The sequence below is a fragment of the Chlamydotis macqueenii genome, chromosome 1 (genome assembly GCF_036417535.1).
Source record: "Chlamydotis macqueenii isolate bChlMac1 chromosome 1, bChlMac1.mat, whole genome shotgun sequence".
In the NCBI taxonomy this organism is placed as follows: domain Eukaryota; kingdom Metazoa; phylum Chordata; class Aves; order Otidiformes; family Otididae; genus Chlamydotis; species Chlamydotis macqueenii.
This window is the reverse complement of record NC_141556.1, coordinates 120,315,967-120,335,108: the sequence shown is the minus strand read 5'-3', so window position 1 is coordinate 120,335,108 and position 19,142 is coordinate 120,315,967. Positions and strand designations below refer to the sequence as shown.

The window sequence follows — 19,142 nt, the reverse complement described above, 5'->3', positions numbered from 1 at the left end:
GCCTCTTGAACATAAAGATTATATGAGCGTTCTTTTTTTGGGGGAAAGGCCTGTTTTGTCGCGGGGTGCTGCTCTGCCCGCCAGCAGGCATTCACAGGTTTACCTGTTGTGCACACAGCCGCGCAGGGCTGCTCACGTTTCCTCACTTGCAGTTGTTGCTCAGCGTGCGAACGGCACCGCTAAACACCGCTGACGGAAGGGGAAACCTTGCGCTGGACGAAAAACAACCAAAAGGATTCATTTGACACCTGCGTCTTCGCCGGGCCTTTGAACGCCTCCCCTGCCCCGCTGCCTCTCCTGGAACTCCCCCTTTTTGCCCAGCCTTGGAAGCGCGATACGGCAAACCCTTTCCAGCCGGCGGCGCCGGCTCCGGGCGCACACGAAGCGGCCCGGCCGCTGCCGCCAGCCTCGGCACCCGCCCCGAGCCCCGCTCCCACTCGCCGCCGCCCCCCGCCCGGCGCACCGCCCGCCCCTTCCCCAGCTCTGCAGCGGGGCGGCCGCGCTACACCCGTGCCCAGCGCCCAGCGCCCGGCCGCCGCGCCACAGCCGGGGCCGGGCCCGGGGCCGGCCCTGAGGGGCGGGCCGGGCAGTGACTGCGCGGTGGGCGGGCGGTGCGGCGGGGCGCGGCGCGGCGCAGCGGGGCGCGTCCCCGGGCAAAGCGGCCGGACGCCGTGCCACGGCTGCCGGCTCGGCCCCTGCGCGGGCTTGCCGCTGCCTGGCCCCGCCGCCGTTGCCGTCGTGAGCGCCGTGGTGGGGGCCGGTAGCGCGGCTCCCATTATGGTCAGCCATGGCGTGGCTAGCGGGCGGGCTGGCCGAGCTGCGCTGGTACGCGCTGGTCGCCCTCTTCGTGGCGGCGCTGGCCACCCTGGCCGTCTACTTGGTGCAGTACGCGCTGCTGGCCCTGCGGCGGGGCCGGCCGCCGCCTCCTCCTCTTCCTTCGCCTCCTCCTCCTCCGCTGCCGACTCCGCCGCGGGACGAGCTGCTGGAGGAGGGCGGCTCGGTGCTGGCCTGGGCGCTGTCGCTGGGCAGCTGGCGGCGGCAGTGGCGGCGGGCCTGGCTGGCGGCGCTCAGCGACGAGGCGGCGGCGCGGGCGGTGAGTGCGGGCGAGGGGCGGCGGCGAGAGGGGCCCGGGCCGGGGGGCCTGAGGCGGGGGTCTCCGGGCCGCGGGGCTACTCTCCGGGGCGGGGGGAGAGGGGAGAGGGTAGCCTGTGCTGCCGTGCCGGCCGGGACAGCGCCTGCCGCCGTGTTACTGCCCCTCCGTGTGCCTGTATCATAGTATCACAGAGTGGTTTGGGTTGGAAGGGCCCTTAAAGATCATCTAGGTCCAACCCCCCTGCCATGGGCAGGGACACCTTCCACTAGACCAGGTCACCCATATATATATATGTATGTGCCTGTATACATATATTTGTGTATATGTTTGGTGGGTGCTTGGCAGGAATTTGCCGGAAGGAGCCAGGCAGAGGCGCAGAAGCGGGCGCACGGTGGGAGCAGGGAAGGACGAGGAGGAAAGCTGTGACCCTCGAGGGCCCCTGGCAGGGGCCCGCGCCGCCGATAACATTGTTCTGGCGGCTGAGAGGAGGAAACAATGGAAACTTCCTGGCCTGGGTATGGGGCCTGCAGCCGGTCCTTCGGCAAATAATTCCCAGAGCTGGGCTTCCTTCGTGTTGTCGTAGGCCGTGCTGAACCTGTGTGTCTGTCAGTGTCCGCTGAGGGCTAGTGGCCTCCAGACAGCTGCAGGATGGTGGGCTTCTCAGGTTTTGGTCAGTTTGCTTTTAACGCAGGTCAGGTAAGATGCACAAAGCACGGCACCCCATCCCATCCCATCCCGCCCTTCTTGCAAAGGGCACAGCTTGACATCCCACTCAGTGGTTTGTAGTGGTATGCCCGGGTCTAGGAGGCAAGGAGGTTAGGTGAGGCTGAGGCAACCTAATTCCCTGGTCCTGAGGACTAAACCCTTGCCGTGTCAGTGGAAAACGCTGAGGCTAAACTATCTAGGAAGCGGCATGTACACAGGTCTCTAAATTTGTGCACAGCCCTCTCCCTGGGTCTAGGAGGTTCCTTTCCCAGCAGCCCCAGCATGCTTTCTGCTTGCATTTCAGGGGTCAGGCTGGGGGAGAAGGAAGAGCCTGGCAATGTGTGTGTGAAAGATAAGGAAAGCAGTTTAACACTTTCCAGACATCACTGTAAGTTAGGGCAGAGGAAAGAAAATACTTTGTCTGCTCTCTCAAATTCCATGGTGCAGTTCAGAAAAGCCTGTGTTGTGCTAAGAAACGAAGGTTTGCCGTGCGCTTGTGGAAGAGAGGAGCCCAGACAGCTTGGCCACAGGTGCTAGGAACTGAAAGTAACTAAAACAAGTGGCAGCTTCCCATCCCTGACCAGAAACCAAAGCCACTTTGACAGGGGCACGCGCACGCTCCCTCTCTGTCCGAGCAGCTGGAGCCGACTCTCGCCATGAGTTCACTGCCTGGCACTGTAGCGTGGCGTGGTTCCCGCTGTCAGCCTCCCAAAACAATGTCAGCGGCGCACAGCTAATGAAATTCCTGCCTGCAAAACAACCTCGGGTGGTGAGGGAAGCAGCACTGACTGCTCAGTGTGGGTAGCAGGTGGGGAATGTAAGTGCTGATGCCTCTGAAAGTATGACCTCACTGATTAAACAGGTATACGCGGTCTTTTCCTCCTTGCTGTCTATGTGAAGACTGAGTAGCTGTCATCACTGCCTGCCTTCACACATGAGAAAGGACTGGGGAGGGGAAGGCTTCTTTCCTCACCTCTGCTAGATGATATTTGGGTTTTCTTCGTTTTGGCATAGCCTAGTGCAGCTGTATGACCTTTTTTTTTTCCTTTTTTTTTTTTTTTGTAAGGTTTGGTTTTTAGGCCAAACAAAAGCTGCCTTTTAAAACTACAGCACTGATTAATCCTTGCTCAAGAAGAGCAGTTTCACTGAACTCTGTCACTGCTTATGGGCTTCAATCTGCACTGTCCTGTGTACCTTGATATTCTGCTACAGAGAAAGATGAGTGATGATTAGGCCCATAGCTATGTCCTAAGTACAGGTTTTCAGGCTCTACCCTGTATTATTTAGTGAGGTGTCGTGAATTAATACCTACAAGTTTTGACATACATTTGCAATTCTGTCTCCGGTTCTTCCAGGAACTTCACTGGCAGTGCATTTTTATCACTCATTTTCAAGTGATGGGTTCGTCACCTAACGATGCTTCTTTTCTTTCCTTCTTTCTTAGGATTCACAGTTGCTTACCTTTGAGGAAGATGACCCACCAGAACCACTTGAGCTAGCCGTTAAGGAAGTCGTTAGTGTTGTAAAGTCAGCTCAAGAGAAGGTAAACTTTGGTTTTGTTTTGTTTCAGTGTACTTTGGGGCAGGAAATGTTCACTTTTCATATTAGCATCAGTGGGAGTTTTATTTGTCAATACTTCTGAACCCTTTACCTAAGTTTGTCAAGGCTGGTAAGAAGCTGCCGCTCTAATGAACCTGTGCAAACTCTTCACATTGATTCACTTCTTTTGCAAGTCATGAGCAGAATGTGCTCCAGGGCTTCTACCAAATGCACAATAACCAGGGTTATGCCGAGTTTATAGGTTCGCCCTCAGTGAACTCATACCACAGCCCCTTTCTCCCCACCCCCACCGTTGGTACGATGGTTCCCCATCCCATTGCTGAAGTGCGAGTTGGGGAATTCATAAAGAAGGAAAGGAACACTTCTCCTCTGGGACAGAAAAACATCTTTGTCTGCCCCTTGCTATTTGTGTGGCTGATTACCAGTTTGCTTCCTAAGTTGGAGCTGGGTAAGGATCAGTGGAAGAGCTGCAAAGTCCTGAGGGTGAAGTCTTGACTCTGCTGAATCCTGTATTCAGTGAGAAGCGAATGGTCTCTTTCTTCCTCTCCCACCCCCACCCAACATACTGGGAAGTGGTTTTCCCTGTGCTTAACGCGTATAAAATTAAAATAAGGCAGAATGTGGCTCTTGGAACAGGGTGAAAATATACGTATGCTTATTAGCAATGATAGCTTCTGCATTTTGCTCCTAGTGACTGTAACTACTAGTCACATCTGAACTGGTGCTCACCTTAGGCACCTACATCAAATTAGCCTAATGCTTTTCTTCTTCTTTTGCTTTGTTATTTTGGTTTGCTTGTCTGACTCTAGATGTTAAACAGCTCCTACTATGATTCCTTTGAAAACTATGCATGTTTATCTGCCTGATACACAACTTATTGGCACACCCTGATTGGTGGCAGCTGGGGATTGCCAACATACAAAATCATTTGTGCACTTTTTCTCTGCCTTTTTTTTTCCCCTCTCTTTTTTTTTTTTTTCTTTTCCTTTCCCTCTACCAGAGATCCCTGCGCTAGCAGTGGGACTAGAGAGACTGGAGTTGGTAGGGCTGTAGAATTGGCACTAGTGTTACCATGTGCCGCTGGAAGACACTGCAATGGGAAATTGTAAGGTAGAGGGGACTGCTAGGTCTAAAAATGATGTGCTGTGTAATATATGAAGCCAGCAACCAAGGGAGTTCTGCTAGAAATAAAAGCTAGCGACTAACAGCAAAAACCCACCTGTCTTGCAGTGCAGCTTCTAAAACATTGCTGGAAGGCAGGCAGGGCTGCAAATGTGTTTGCATGGGAGATGGCCAGGGGGTTTGAGTCTGCTGGCCACCCTTGGCCAGTGTCAGAGTTCAGCTGGAGTGCGTCGGGCCAGCTCTGTGCTCAGAGTACTGTGCCTGTGGCTGGACCACAATGAGAGCAGCGTCTCAAGGCTAAAGCCTGCTTTTGTCTTGCCTGCATGCCAGAACCAAGGCACAGCGCTGCAGACCTAGATTTCCCTGAAGTCATGTTGTACCACTGGGGACATCTCTGCTGCAATCCTCAGTTGACTTCTGTGTTGTTTAACTCTAGGTTCTGACTGCTGGAGCAGTGGGGTAAGTTAGCACCCACGGTGCCCCATGGGCACCTTAACCTGCTGTGGTTAAGCTTGGGCAGCAGAAGGCAGCGAGTGCTGGCTCCGCAGTAGCCAAAACCAGGGGAACTGCTGGCTGCTGTAGGGCTGTTCTCTTGTTCACCTCTACCTGTGGCTTTGCAATTCAGCACCCTCCCTTGTGCAGTCTCTGGTCCTTGTCTGACCTTGGGCTGAGCCATTTCAGTATGTTAATCGAGCTGTTATACTGCAGCCAGCAATCTAACGTGGTTCTGCAGCAGCTTAAACCTATATAAGCACATTTCAAAATGCATTGGATTAAAACAGGTTTGCTTACGTAAAATGGGTTGTTCTGAACTGTCCCAAAACCCATTTCCATAATCTTCTGCACGGCTGCTGGAAAAATTTCTCAGATTATTCTTACTCCTTCAGATAAAGTACAGCCTAAATATTTATTTGAATTTCAGTGTATAATAACCTTAGAGTGGCACTCTGGTGGCTATGTTCCCTCCTTCCTTAAATGTATACCTTTCTCTAAACACCTCAGGAGTTCTCTTGTACAATAGTTGTCTCTCTTATGTAGTCCTGAGGTGATACTAAGGGTCCGAAGATGGGGCAGGGGAGGATTATGGTGTTTTCTTCCCCCACCCCTGCTCTTCAAACTCTTAATCTTTGCATATCAAATTGAAATCTCTCTCTGCAGCTTGTCCAGACTCAAACTTCTGCTATGTTTGTAACTCACTACTGGTGTGACTGGCTCTGAATGTAGTTTGTGCTGCATCTGTATCAATGTCGTAGCATCCCGCAGAGCTCTGCGCTTGCCTGAGGCATTAGCTGGCACAAGACTGTTTTCTGCAACCAGTTCAACTGCTGCTTTACTTGTGGTCTGTGTGGCAAAAGTGTATATAGGTGCCTCAGTTCAGCAGCCAGAGGTGATTTATTGCATGTCGTTTCAAATATGTATTTGACCTTGCATCAGAGAGGTTGTGGCCATCAAAGGAAGTGGGGGATTGAGGGTGAGAGATCAAAATGGCAGTAAACATGGGATGTGTGATACAGCAACTGTGTGCTGATAGAGCCCTGTGGTATGTCTTTTGTGGTGGGTGGTCCTCTTGAACGCTGGGCCTTGGAGCACAAGCTGGGAGCGAGCCTCCTGCCTGGGAAGGCTCACATGCAGTCTTGCTCTGAAGGAGTACGGGATTGCCAGCCAGACTGTAATCATTACATCACTGCAGACAGCCCTGCTTATGACCAGGACGCATGCTAACACGTGCAGTCCGTAGGTATATACATACTGTCCTGGCCTTGAGGAAGCTGAAAACTGTGAAGCTGGTGTATGCTCCACAGCGCAGGGCTGCAGAGATGGCTGGGGAAGCTGCTGGTTGTGAGCTTGGCCAAAGCCATTGTGATAGGGACAGAGCTGCTCTGTGGCTGAAGGTTACACCACACTGCTTTTTGACAAAGCCTCTATTTATATGTCGCCTTCACTCCAATTTTGGGCCAGAGCCTAAATATATAGAATGAAGTGGCCAGTTTTCATTGTGTGGTGTTGGTTGTTTTGTTTTAATAAAGTAAACATTAGCAATATTCTTAGCTAATTCTGCCAACCTTTCCATTACTGCAGCCTCCATTTCCGGAGGCTTTGAACTTCACAACAACGGCAACAAAAAAGGTGATTGTCTTGTTGGGGACTTGGCACAGAGGGTTTAGACGGAGCAGACTGCAACAGAAGTCTCCCCTCTTTTCCTGCTTCATGCTTAAGAAGAAAGGGTGAAATGCTCTCAGAATGCCATTCCTTTAATGAGTGATAATGAGTTGCTATACAAGGAATTACTGTCTTGGGTCACAACAGGCAACAGCAAATATGAAAGCTTCATGTTCATTTTTGTGCGATCAATCTTGCTGTGGGAAATGGTGGAGAGAAAGGAGGACTGTTTAGCATGCTTGTGAGAGAGAAGGTCCTTTTTTCTGATGAGCTACGCAGAGTGCCCAAAAAGGCCTTATCCCCCCACACGGCTGTCGTAGCTTTATCTTGGTGTCACTTGGTTTCCAACCACCCTGTTGCAGGCTGGCAGCCTGCGCCTGTGCCATGCTGGGGCACTGGGGCTTCCAGTTCCACTTGCTCTGGAGCTGGTAGAGACATTGGGCAGCAAAGGCTGCTTTCTGCTCCAGGACAGACTGATTTCTTGTCATCACCGCTACAGTACTAACTGGGACTCATTCCTAGTTACACACCTATGTCTATTTCTGTTCATTTTTGGTGGAGTGAACTGCCCTGACCATCATGTGCAGTTCCTATTGTCCTTTCACTCCCTGTTTGGCTTGAAAAGCTGTCCTGGAGCTTTGCTGCTTTAATGACTGGGGTTTTTTTACAAGCCTACATGGGATCATGGCCCATGCAGCTTTTTTCCTTTTTTTTTTTTTTTTTTTTCTTTTTTTTACTTTCTATACTAATATAATCCTTTACCCTTAATGTATTTACTTTTCTTCCATGGTGCTTGCTGTCAGTATATATAATGAAGGAATTATATTTCCTTCCAGCCTTTGTTTACCTTGGCTAAATAAGTTGTTACTTAAGTCTCCTTTCATGATGTTGTCCTGCCTCCTAAGTCACTCATGTGCACTGATTCTCTGCAGCAACTCCAGTTAAATCCATTTTCTCGAACTTGGTGGCTTGGTGTGGTGACACACACCAGTACAGGTGAGGTCTCGCCATGCAAGGAGATTACTGCTTCTTAGTGTCTCTGAAGGTACTTTCTTGATGCATTTTAGGCTTCCGATCTGCCTCTCCAATGACTGCGTCACACTGTGACTGACTTGATGCATCCAGGTCTCTCTTCCTTTTGTGTTCTCCTAGTGACAAGCTGCCCTTTGTAGGAGTAGTATGTTGGACTAGATGGCCTTTGAAGGTCCCTTCCAGCCCTAACAATTCTATGATTCTATGATTAATTCTCATATGCACGCGTTCTGTATTTTGAATTGCATTTCTCTTTTAGTCTTCAAGGTTTTTCAGCTTTTCTCTGTGATGTCCTGATCTTCCTCTATATTGCACCTTCCCAGCTTGCCTTCCTCAGCATCATGCTTTCTTTCAGATTTCTCCTGAGGGATTTTGGACATTATCAACACAACAGGGGTGGTGCCTGACGGGCTGCTTTGTGACTTGCTTCAGCTTTCACCTCCCTGCTCACCGTACAGTCCTCTTCATTTCAGACACATCCTCGTTCGCCTTAACATGGGAATGATGGAGTACAAGCTTAGTAATCAGCGAGGTGGCCCTGCTAAAATAGAGAAGACGACATAATGGATCTAACCCACCTAAGAACTGAGTGTCTTGTCAAAAGAAGGCATCAGGGTGGGGATTTGTTTGCTTCAGTGGAGATGATGCTGGTTTTGGCACTGTCAGGTAGGCTGCCTGTCTTCCAGCTGCTACTGCCGATGTGTGTGGGCCTCCTATAGGCTTGTGCCACACCTGCCAGCCCGGCGCAGGGGTTAGGGATACCTCGGCACCCTGATGGCACAATATGCTTGTGTATCCACACTTGAATCTCTCTCCAAGCTACTATAGCACAAACTGACAAGCCTCGCCTGCATTTTATTGTCTTCTCTTTGTGTCTTCAGATAAACTGTCTCCCAAATTAATTCGAAAGACTTGCATGTTAGTAAGGCCAAACTAGCAAGTCTATTTCTGGTATTTATTTATTTTCCCCTTTCATAAATCTAAGTACTCCTTCCTGCCCTCGCACTGTTTAGTATTGACTTTACTTATAGGCAGATTGAAAATTCTTCCTGTCCTGTCCCCTTGTTCTCCCTGCTTGTTTGTTTTATTCCCCCCTCTGCTTTTTTTCCACTGCTTTGAATTTGAATGCCTGTCGGTATGAAAGGAATGGATAAATTCACTTGTTTTATCAGTTTCTGCTTTGTTTCTGTTGCTGACATGGTAACTCTCTCCTGCACTCATTCCGTCACTCACCTTGCTTTCACCCTGGTGTTTACCATTGTTTTGGAAAACTGGTTCGGGGATTGTCTCGTTATAGTTGCAGGCAAACTCACTTTGATACTGTCTTCTAAAGCTGTGCCTGGGTTAGACATTGCATTTGTCTTCTCTCCTTCAATTTCTCTTTGTTGCTTGGTAAACTACTTGGGTAAAGAGAGAGTGGTGAAGAAGCTACAGAAATCCCCTCCAGAAGTTAATGGCTCTGGTAACCAAGGAAGATGGTGTAATTCTTCTTCTGAACAGCTGAGTGTTACAACTGTGAAAAGGCAGAAGTTTCTGACTGGAAAATTTCCTTATGGTGAGGTTTTAAGCTGAGCACACAGATTGCCTGTGTGGCCATTGACAAGAAAAGTTTCCGTGCCAAAAAAAAAGAGCCTTCTCCTTCTCAGACTAGTGCTGCAAAACAAACATGGGAAGTGGTGGAGGGCCTAAATCTAATGGCGTACTGGTCCCTGCAGTTGAGATCAGTGCAGCTTTTGCTGTGTGGCTGTGTCACGGTGTATACTCATTGTCTTCGTGAAAACATTAAAGGCTTCTGTTACTTACATACTACTGAGTGACCTTGAGTAACCTATTATTTCTGAAAATAAATACCAAATGCAGTAAAACTGATTTGCTTACATAAAAAAAAGCAATCAAGGCCTGTAATGCCCCATGCACATGTGATGAGGTCAGGGCTTGGGGAAGGTGAAGATGACCTTCCCCAGCAGGGCTGGGAGAACTTCCCCATGAAGAATGAAGTCATGGCCCTTCACCCTCCCTTGGCTACGGGAGGGAACCTGCTGCCACACATGGGGAGGGGAGGGAGGAGTAACGAAAAGCCCATGTGTAATGCACGAACTGGTGGGGTGCCAGTGCCAGAACTGAAACCTCAAAGTGAGAGGACACCACGTGTGAGGGGCTCTGGTGCTCCTTGAGATGAAGCAGCTTCTGCTGATGCTTCAGGAAGGAAAGAAACTGAAATTTAGGAACTCTGTCCACAGGCACTGCAAAGGAAAAAAGTCAAGATATGGAGGGGGAGGGCAAAGTAGGGGGGAGGACTTTAATAGGTGTGGATACACAAGTTTGGATACTTGAGTTTCTCAGAAAAATATTTGTCTTACTCCAACTGTAATGCTTTTTCAGTCTCCTTTGTTCCTGTAGTTGTTTATCCGAAAGAGTTTTTTAGGGTAATTGTAGTAACAACTTTAGATATGTATAAGCAAGGTGTGTTACAGTATCTGCAGCTCATTGGAGCTGGGTGCCGGTGTTGGGCAGATGGGGAACAAAGCCCAGCCAGGTGGAGGAGTTTTGCCATGGCAGCTCACCCACACCATGAGCTAGTGCAGTCAGGGATGGGGGCAGGGGAGGGGGGAGGCTGGAGAGTGTTGAGGAGATTGGAAAAGTAACCCTGGTGTGGCGGTGATCAAGTGCCAGAAGTCAGCTGAGTGTGGGGAGGGATGGCAAAGGGCTGAGAAGGAGCTGGGGCACAGCCTTGCTGGCGAAGGCACCTGAGGAAAGGCTGGGAACTCCTTCCATGGGAGATCCCCAAGTGCATGGAGCGACCTTGGCTGGTGATGGGGTGTTTGTGCCAGGGGAGGCTGGCCTAGGCCTAGGACATCCTGGAAGGAGAAAACACCTTGGTCCTGCTGATAGAATAGACCTGGTTTCTTTGTGCTGCTACTTCACCTCACCCTATTTCTGCTAGCTTAGGAGGTCTTGCTTATTCAGATGTAAGATAAGAAAAGAGCACTGGGGTATGACCCCTCTGGGAGTCCAGAATCAGCTGGTCACAGCTGCTGTGCGGTCATGGGAGGGCTTAATTTTTAAAAAGCAGTTTGTTATAAAAATGACAGGTTTTCTTGACTCTGAAACACAAAATATTGATGACTGGGGATGTCCCTGGTAAGGAGATGTGGGAGAGAGACCCCAGAAGATAACTAAAGTTGAAGAGCAACTCCTTTCCCATCAGTCCAGGTGCTACTGTTTTCTTGTGAACATCTATCCTGCCTCTTTCTCTCCCCTGCCAACCAGAAAGGGGTGCTTTGCCTGACCCTTGTTTCTCCTGCTTTTCATCTGTGCAGAGAAAATGAATTTGAGAAAGCAGGTTGAATGGAGACATGGAGGAAGAGGAGTGTAGCACAGGAAGCTTCAGTATTTTTCTTTATGTGAATGTTGTGGGGAAAATGGCCTACATATTTCTGCTCTGGTCTATCACAATCATCCACTACACTTCTAAAGGAATGTCACTTAAAAAGGGAAGTGGCAGTTGTGGTCTCTTTGATCAACTTCTCACCATGTGTGGCAGCATCATAGATGAAAACAGAATTGCTTTCTCTTCAGATTCAAGGCTGGAATTCTACTTCTCTCAATACTCTGACTTGATAATCCTTCCTGCTCCCAGAACAAAGGGATTCACCTGATATAAAGATGTATTATTTTCTATTAACAAGCATGGAACTACTTCTTTTTCTGATTAGATTAAAAATTAACAGACCTTGGCGCCTGAAGACCAGAGTTATTTTATTAAAAGTGAGGGGAGAAGGTGACTAGGACTTGGTAGATGTCTTTGGCTTAAAATAAATTAATCAAGGAGATTAAAAGCCCAAACACTACTGGTTTGGGCTCCTAAACTAAAGGTACAAATATTTAAAAAAAAAGGATTTAGCATCTCTTAACAAGGTGTAGAAAGAAGAGTGAAAGTTCCACCACCTGCAGTGTCTGTTTCCATCCTTTACTTAGAAGTAAACATGACTAAGAAAAAAAGTGGCACATGAACTCATCTACCAACTCTGTTGCCACAATTTTTTTTTATAAGCAGTAATCAACGGTGTACCTGGCAAGCTTAGCTGTTAGACATCCAGAAATTCCAGACAAATGGATCCACATCACATGGGCAGCAAGTCCAACTTGTTCTGAATGCACTGAACTTCCTACGCATGTGTGGATACAATGTGCATGGATGATAAGCCAGTGCATTTAGGACATGCAAGTGTCAGCAGCTTTTGCATCACACCTGTCCTTTTCCCTCCTCTGCCCTCGAAAAAGAGGGAAGAACCTATTAATTTTTGAAGTCTTTGAAGAGCCACCGTACCAATCCATCCTCGTGAATGAAAGGAGTGATTCTGTGTTTCAACTCAGCTACAAGTGAAATAAGCAGTTAGGCTCTTAGGTCTTGTTAGCTATTAAAAATGCTTAAAAATCCTTTATGTTACATCATAATAGTGGGTGTTTCCATTGATTATATGGGATTAAGGGTCAGAAATAATTTCTAAAAGAATTTAGACTTTGGGGAAAGGGAGAGGTGAGGGAAACTGATTTGTCCACTTCTATCCTGTGATTTACAGAGGACAAACATGAAAAGGCAAATCTTGTGCTTGTGGGTGTGGTTGGGATTTTTATTTGTCGTGTCCACATCCTTCTCCCACTCCTTTGTAGTTAAGTCTCTACCTTAATGGATGTACTTTGAAGCCCTTGATAACGCTCTGGTGCTTCTTAAAATGTATGCTGTAGAGCCCAGGGAGACAAAATATATTTAAGTAGAGACTGATAAGGATCTTCCAGAAGGTACATGATTCATTTTAAAGCCTTCAGCTTCAATTCCAGTGCTCGTAAGTGAAGCAATAAGTGCACGAGCATAATTTAATAGCATACATGCAGAGTTTCCATCAAACAAATCTTATAGTGAATTATTTGTCTGTGCATTGCATTAACCTGGTTAACTTTGCCTGAGTCAATCTAAGGAGGGCTCAGCTATCCTTTCCAACAGTGGAGCTGTGAGGACAATAACCACAGAGGGACAGTGAGAAGCAGCTGTTTTCAACCAGCAGAGCTGTTTGCAAAGTGAGCTTCCCTCCCTGGTGTGATGAGTGATTTCTGAGTTCTGTACCTGGGGCTTTCCTGTGCCACCAGGTGCTTTCTGCACACTCCAGAAATTTTGCACAGCAGCTCCGGCACCTCAAAGGGTTTGCAGAGCAGAGAGAGGAAAAACCATTTACTGTTTGTAAACTCAGTGTGATAACAAGTTAAATTACTGCTCATAAAAGTGAGGAAGTGTTCTCAACGAAGTCTGTAGCAATCAAGTGGCATACAAACTAGTCCCAGACATTTAGCTTTGTCACCAAATTTCAGGGCCTTTCTTCATTTGGTCAAAGACTTGAATAAACTCTTAAAGGCTTCTGCTCCTCCCCGCCACCCCACTGGGAACTAGAATTACTCAGACAAAATCCACTTCTACAGCAGCAGGGTTATGCCAAAGTTTCACATTTGTAGGATACCACTAAACCAAATATTGTTTGGTAAACCCACTTATCCTGTGATAGGCTACTTAGTTCGGAGCAGAAAAGGAAGAAGAACAAACTTCTTTATCTCTCTGATGCAAAATCGTGATCTTTGAGCTTTTAATAGATAGATATGTGAAACACAAAGGAGTCTTGTCAGATGAGAATTTATTTTTGTATTGGATAACAATACAAAAGAAATTTTGGAAAATACCAGTATTGTCAGTTATTAAATTCTGCATCCAGAAGAGAATACTTGAACTATGGTTTTTAGAAGTGAATGTGTAGAAGGAGGTAGGGACGTTAATAAAATTGCTTAGAAATCTCCCACCTATGGAATTTAGCATAGTTCTTGCAGCTTAAAGTCCTTCCTTTTCTTAGTTCCTCCTTGACTTCACCAAACCTTCTTCTGAAGACCAATTTGTTTTTCCCTTCTTTTATCTCTCCCCATCTCTTTCATTTCTCTAGGTGGTTTCTTGCAATGTTGTGGGAGATTCTGTTAAATTTGTTGTCACTGTCTCACATACTTCGCCTGTGGCTGCAGAAGGTCAGTCGTACAGCGTGAAACTGTCTCCACTTCACTTGCAGGTAAAGCATTAAGTGTTGTTCTCCCTCTTTTTCCTTTTGTTACGTCTCATCCTGCAGTTGAGCTGAACCTCCTGTTTGCAAAATGCATGTAAGCTTATGTTAACTCTGGTAAAACATTTAATAATATTACAGTTTCCTTCTGGGGCAAGTGATAAATTGATAAATTAAGTCTCCTCTTTAGGAGACTGTGGATAAATAATGCGTTAGGTAGACTACTCAGATGTATGGAACAACAATACTCTTTTTCGACTGGCATGCACTCGCAAAGCTTAAGTAACTTCTGCCTTCTTAGACTATCACTTCGCATTTACTTACTCAGAAACTGGTATCATTCTTCCTTTGTCAAGCCTTAGTATGGAGCTTGATGTACAATTTCTTTACAGGACACCAGAATGCTCTCCAATAACTGCTTTCCTATCCACAGCTTCAGCTCTATGTGAAAGACAAAGGAGAAGATGTCAAAGTTGAGTGGTTCCTCATTAACACCGATGAAATCAACTTTGAAATCCAGCCAACGGTGCAGGAGGTCAGTCAGTAAGTTTTACTTGTTGTAATGGAAGAGGAGATGGGTTTCCATCGCTTTGGTGAAAAACCCAACAGAATGCTTTGGGTTAGTAGTAGAAATGTCTCAAGCATCAGTATCAAGCAATCAGGTATCAGGGGCTGGAAGAGCTGATGCACAAATGCCTGTTTCTTTCTGCTAGCTGCCTTTGTTAGAAGCGTGGGGCAGTTGTTACCTGTTGGCAGTGCCATCTTGAGAAGCTTCAGTGAAATCTGCCATGGTTCATCCTTCAAAACCCCACATCTCTGAAATCTAGGAGCATTTCTCAAGATTACTGAAGCATTAAAGATAAATCAAGTCTGTGTTTGATAAATGACTTGGTGAACATTTTTCAACCAAATTCAAAGGTTTGAAAAATGTCTGTTCCTAAATACCTCCTCTCAGAGCACTTCTGAAATAACAACAAACACCAATTGTAATTATATTCCCATCAAAGCAGTTACACAGTTGCTCCTTCCTTAACTTAAATCAATTTGAAACCTGGTAACAGTAATTCGGAAACAGCTCTGAAAACAGTACCAAGTGTTTAAGGAAATGATGCGTGATCTAAAAATGCTTTGATGCTTTTAAAGTTGCACCTTATCTTAATATATAAACCCTGACTCATTGGGGTTTTTTTATTGGGGCATCCCCTGAAAGAATTTCTTCATGACCGAGACTCTCTTCTGCCTTTCACTCTTCACTTTTTTTTTTTTTGGGCACAAAAGTGGTGACGTAAGCCTTTCTTATAACAATGGATGAAGACTTGCTTGTGTTTTTTGAAGTTGGTTTTCCAGCTGAAGGCCTCGTTAAAAAATAGGTTTAGTGTATAGTAGAGCCGCTCCTAAAGGCTGTACTGGGTGACCTAGAACCAGAATAATTTATTACCAGAGTTTTTGTACAGAAAAATGTGAAACTCATAAATAGAGACAGACGAGTCTTTTGAAGTGTGTTTTAATATAGATTTTACTGTGCTTGGGTAGCAGTGTAAATGATCTTGATGTATCGAGGTGGCACGCTGATTATCCGCATATTGAACAGTCATTAAGTACTTGCTGACAGATGCGGATGACTCTGGTACAGTCACTAGACTTCACAACCTGCTTTTTGAGAGCTGCCTGAGTCCAGGGTTGCAAAGGACTTGTAGCTTGCTGTGCTTTGCTCGCGTTTTTAAAATGAGCCTGTTAAGTTCTTAATAGTTAAGAGCTTTATTTTCACTTTGAAGTTTCTATTAGTACTTAGGGAAGAGGGGAGGCAATAAACAAAGAGCTAAAACCTGTGAGCAATCTACACCTCAGAAATTGCTTCAGCTCCTAAACATAAATGTCAGCTTTTGTGTCTTGTTTTTTCCTCTTTCAGAACAAACACTTTGTGTACAAATAAATACCCTTAATTGCCTGTGATTATCTGTACAGTGCTTTTGTCATCAGTCGAACAAGGAGGGTGTAATAACCTATTTTTTCTTGATAACAGCTGGGTCAACCTGCATTGAGTTTGGCAACCTGGCTGACTGGCAGGGCTTGGGTTTGCACGCGGTTGTGCTACCGTGACTTTATGTGCTGGTGTGCCCCAAGCTGGCCACAGTAGCTGGTTGTACACCCCCAGCACATGTCAAACCCAAAGTAAAATGTGTTGTCTTCAGCCTTTCTGGTTGGCAGTTAAGCCCTTATAGCTTGCCTTGTAGAGTGTGGGGTGATAGACTGTTACTTTACAAATGGCTAAAAACGAGGTTGGGCTGACAGGGGGCTCTTTAGCCAAGCTGCTTTGCAAATAACTATGGAAACATCAGAAAATACCTATGAGTAGAAGTCCAATGACTATTGTTGCTGTTGTCACCATTGAATAACAAGTGTCAGATTTGGTTGGTGGCAAAGTGAGAGTTGGCTGGTATTTTACAAGTTGACACCCTTCTTCATCAAAAGTGTTTAGGTAAGAGTAGGAGAGGGAAATTACATCCCAAACAGTGAAAACTAACCACGATTTATCTGCTTATTTAAAAGACATAAATTATGAAACTACTGAAACCGAGCTTTTAGACAGCCTAATTTACTGTAATATGTTTTAAAGCAAGAGTACTACCTTCAAATGTGCTGCTGCCTCTTTCCTTGGCAGCTGTTTGAGGGAGCACAGTGTGAACGGAGTTTCTGTGGGACGGGTCAATGCGGTTGTACGTTTTGAACCGTAGCGACCTGTCATCAAAGGGCGGTTAGGTAAGAAGGCAGAGTGAAACAGGATTTCTGTACACAGCATTCCTGGGATTTTTATGAAACACTCTACATGTTTCTGTAACACTTGGGTAATTGGGAAAGGGCTGTTACTCCAAATGTTTGACCTGTTGTGCAAGCTGCAAGCACACCTTTCGGAGTGCAGAAATCATTGCACGATCATTCTCCTACACCTAAGACAGGACCAAGGCTTTTGAAATGACAGATTGCCTCTCGTGCCAAGAGCTCTCCGTAACGGCGGAGCGGGGTGCAGTGCGTCCGGGGTGGTGGAGCAAAGTCTGTGCTCCAGCGCTTTTGCAGAAATGTGGTTGTTTGAGACTTCAGCTGTTACAGCCTCACAACTTCGTTGTGCTGTGTGGCTGCACCAGCCTGGGTCAGGTAGCGCTGAAAGCTGGTGGTGCATGGCTGCAGTGTTACCAAAGCAGTCTACCAGGATTGGGCCTTCAGTCCGCAACCTGATCTCCCTTGTTCTGTACTGGTAAGGTCTCTCAGGTGTGGTATGAGGTGAGAAAAGATGGGTGAATCCTCTGTTGTTTAGGTCAGATCTTTGTCTCCTACTTCAATCTTTTCTTTAGAAAAGAAGCCTCACTGAGATTTCTCCTGTGCTACCTTCGTAGCAGTTGGGTATCAGACAGCCCTTTCTATCATAGCTTAATTTAAAAATCCACTCCCTGAAGGTAACTGAGCAGAAGAAACTTTCTGAGGAGGAGTGTGACATGGGAAGCACAAGCTTCTCCAGGAGCGCAGGGAGGGCAGGGGCGGTTCACCATCTTCGTACACCTTGCAATTAACAGTGTGAAGCTACATGTGTAGGCAAAATCTGTGGTCTGTTCTGATCCCTCAGAGATAGTGGCACTGAGCACAGATTGCCATGAGATTTTTGAATGGACAAACATACAAGTCAGTCTCCCAGGGCAGCATGACTATCTGTCCATACAGTCCACTTTTCAGCAAGGCTGAAAACCTCCAGGAGATGCTGTAATACATTTTTCTCAGTGCAGCACAGGATTAGCTGCTTCTCAGCTGCTGCAAGCTGGCGTAACTCCCATTAAATCAGTGGAACAGCGCCGATCTGCTTATCTGATGACCTGATCTGCGCTCTCGGTGAAGCGCAAAGCAGTAGAAAAACTTTAAAACACCATCATAAGATATAAACTGTTAATGAAACTTCCAGTTTTGTGGCTAATAGCTGTGCCTTCCTAACTCCCAGAACAGCATGTGACTTTTTCAGTGCATGTTTCTAGTTTTCCTTTAAGGCATAATATAGGAATCTAAGTAATTATTTGCATGATCTCTTGTTATATTTTGTTGTCGGCAACAGAAACCATGTCTATCTTTGACAAAGTTAATGTTCAGTAGCTTTGGTGGCTTAGATATACCAAATTAATTTTTGCCTTCTTTCTTCTGTGTTTTGAGAAGCAGCATTGTTTGTTTCCTCTTAGGGACAGACAGCAGGGACATGTGCAATACCTGAAATGCTCAGAGATGTTTTGAAGAACCTCTTTAGCTCAGTTTCTCCATCTGTAGTGTTGAGTACAAGGCCTACAGATATAAAGGAGATTCAGGTAAGTCCTATTCCTACCTAAATCTTTTAAGAAGTGTCTTTCTGCTTACTGCTTTTTTATTATATATTCATGACTCACAAATGAGTAAGTTGAACACCGTTCAGTGATCAGAAACAACTGGAACGCATTCTTTAAAACAACGTAGCCTTTGGCAGTGAAGGCTTTGTGGTCATAACTCCTGTGTGGCTATCTGTTGGTGTTACACCCCACTGAATGCCTGCTTCCCTATATTGATGTGAGAAGAGTTAAAAGTATTTGGTATTTGCATATGCATGATTCCTCTTGTTCTGCTTGCTTTTCACAGAATGTACAGAACACAAGCCTTCTCCCTCAGGGCACTAGTCCACCAAAACCTCCAAGGGCTCACGAACTCAAACTGCTAGTGAAGAACATTGCAGTAAACCTAACTGATCACAGTGCTGCAGGTAATGTAGCCCATGTGATGCTGCTTGTTTTCAAGCTGGGTTGGGTTCTTTTTTCCTTTTGGCTGAAATAATTTGAAAGTTCTGGGTTACAACCTTCTCTCTAAAGACGATATAAGAAATCGCTGTACTCTGAGAAACAGACTTGTAAAAAACTGTGTGTGTTTTGGTTTATTTGAGTGTTTAAACATCTTGATGTTCTTGTAAGCAAATCTATCGTTGTAGAAAACAAATTGAAATGAGCATATTTATAAATTTGGTTGATTATTTTCTGGATTTTAGTTTTAATTTCTAGAAGTTATCACTTTGGGTGTACCCAAGATGAGGGGCTCAAATCTAACTGTCTGTTAACTGTTAGCAATGACATCGGTTTGGTTCAGTATTACCTTATTTTTACAGCTGCTTTTCTTTACTTTTGAGCAATTTGCTGATTTATCTAAAACTCTCCTTCCCTGTGTGAACTGTCTTTAGAGGTGGTGTTTTGTTTGTCAGGGATTTTTTTTCCCCCTAATAAAGTACCTCTGTGGGTAGGGGAGGGAGTACCTCTTGCAAGTGCAGAATGAAGCCAAAAAGGAGATCACTGCGTAGTGAAGTTGCAGTGTTGGTTTTGGAA

The 19,142-nt window shown here is 46.1% G+C and overlaps 1 protein-coding gene across 3 annotated transcripts in view; it reads left to right on the top strand.

The window, feature by feature from the left end:
- Positions 1–657: 657 nt before the first annotated feature.
- The window catches only part of C2CD2 (C2 calcium dependent domain containing 2), a 37,011-nt gene continuing 18,526 nt past the window's right edge, over positions 658–19,142 (top strand). For 2 of the 3 annotated variants that reach the window (XM_086765734.1, XM_086765727.1), the window contains exons 1-6: positions 658–1,093; positions 3,243–3,341; positions 13,657–13,776; positions 14,201–14,302; positions 17,985–18,107; positions 18,412–18,532. In XM_086765734.1, coding sequence (XP_086621860.1) covers positions 788–1,093; positions 3,243–3,341; positions 13,657–13,776; positions 14,201–14,302; positions 17,985–18,107; positions 18,412–18,532 — 871 coding nt within the window. In that variant the 5' untranslated portion in view covers positions 658–787. Of the gene's footprint in view, positions 1,094–2,173; positions 2,661–3,242; positions 3,342–13,656; positions 13,777–14,200; positions 14,303–17,984; positions 18,108–18,411; positions 18,533–19,142 lie in introns of those variants that run through there. The other variant, XM_086765742.1, reaches the window with a different exon arrangement.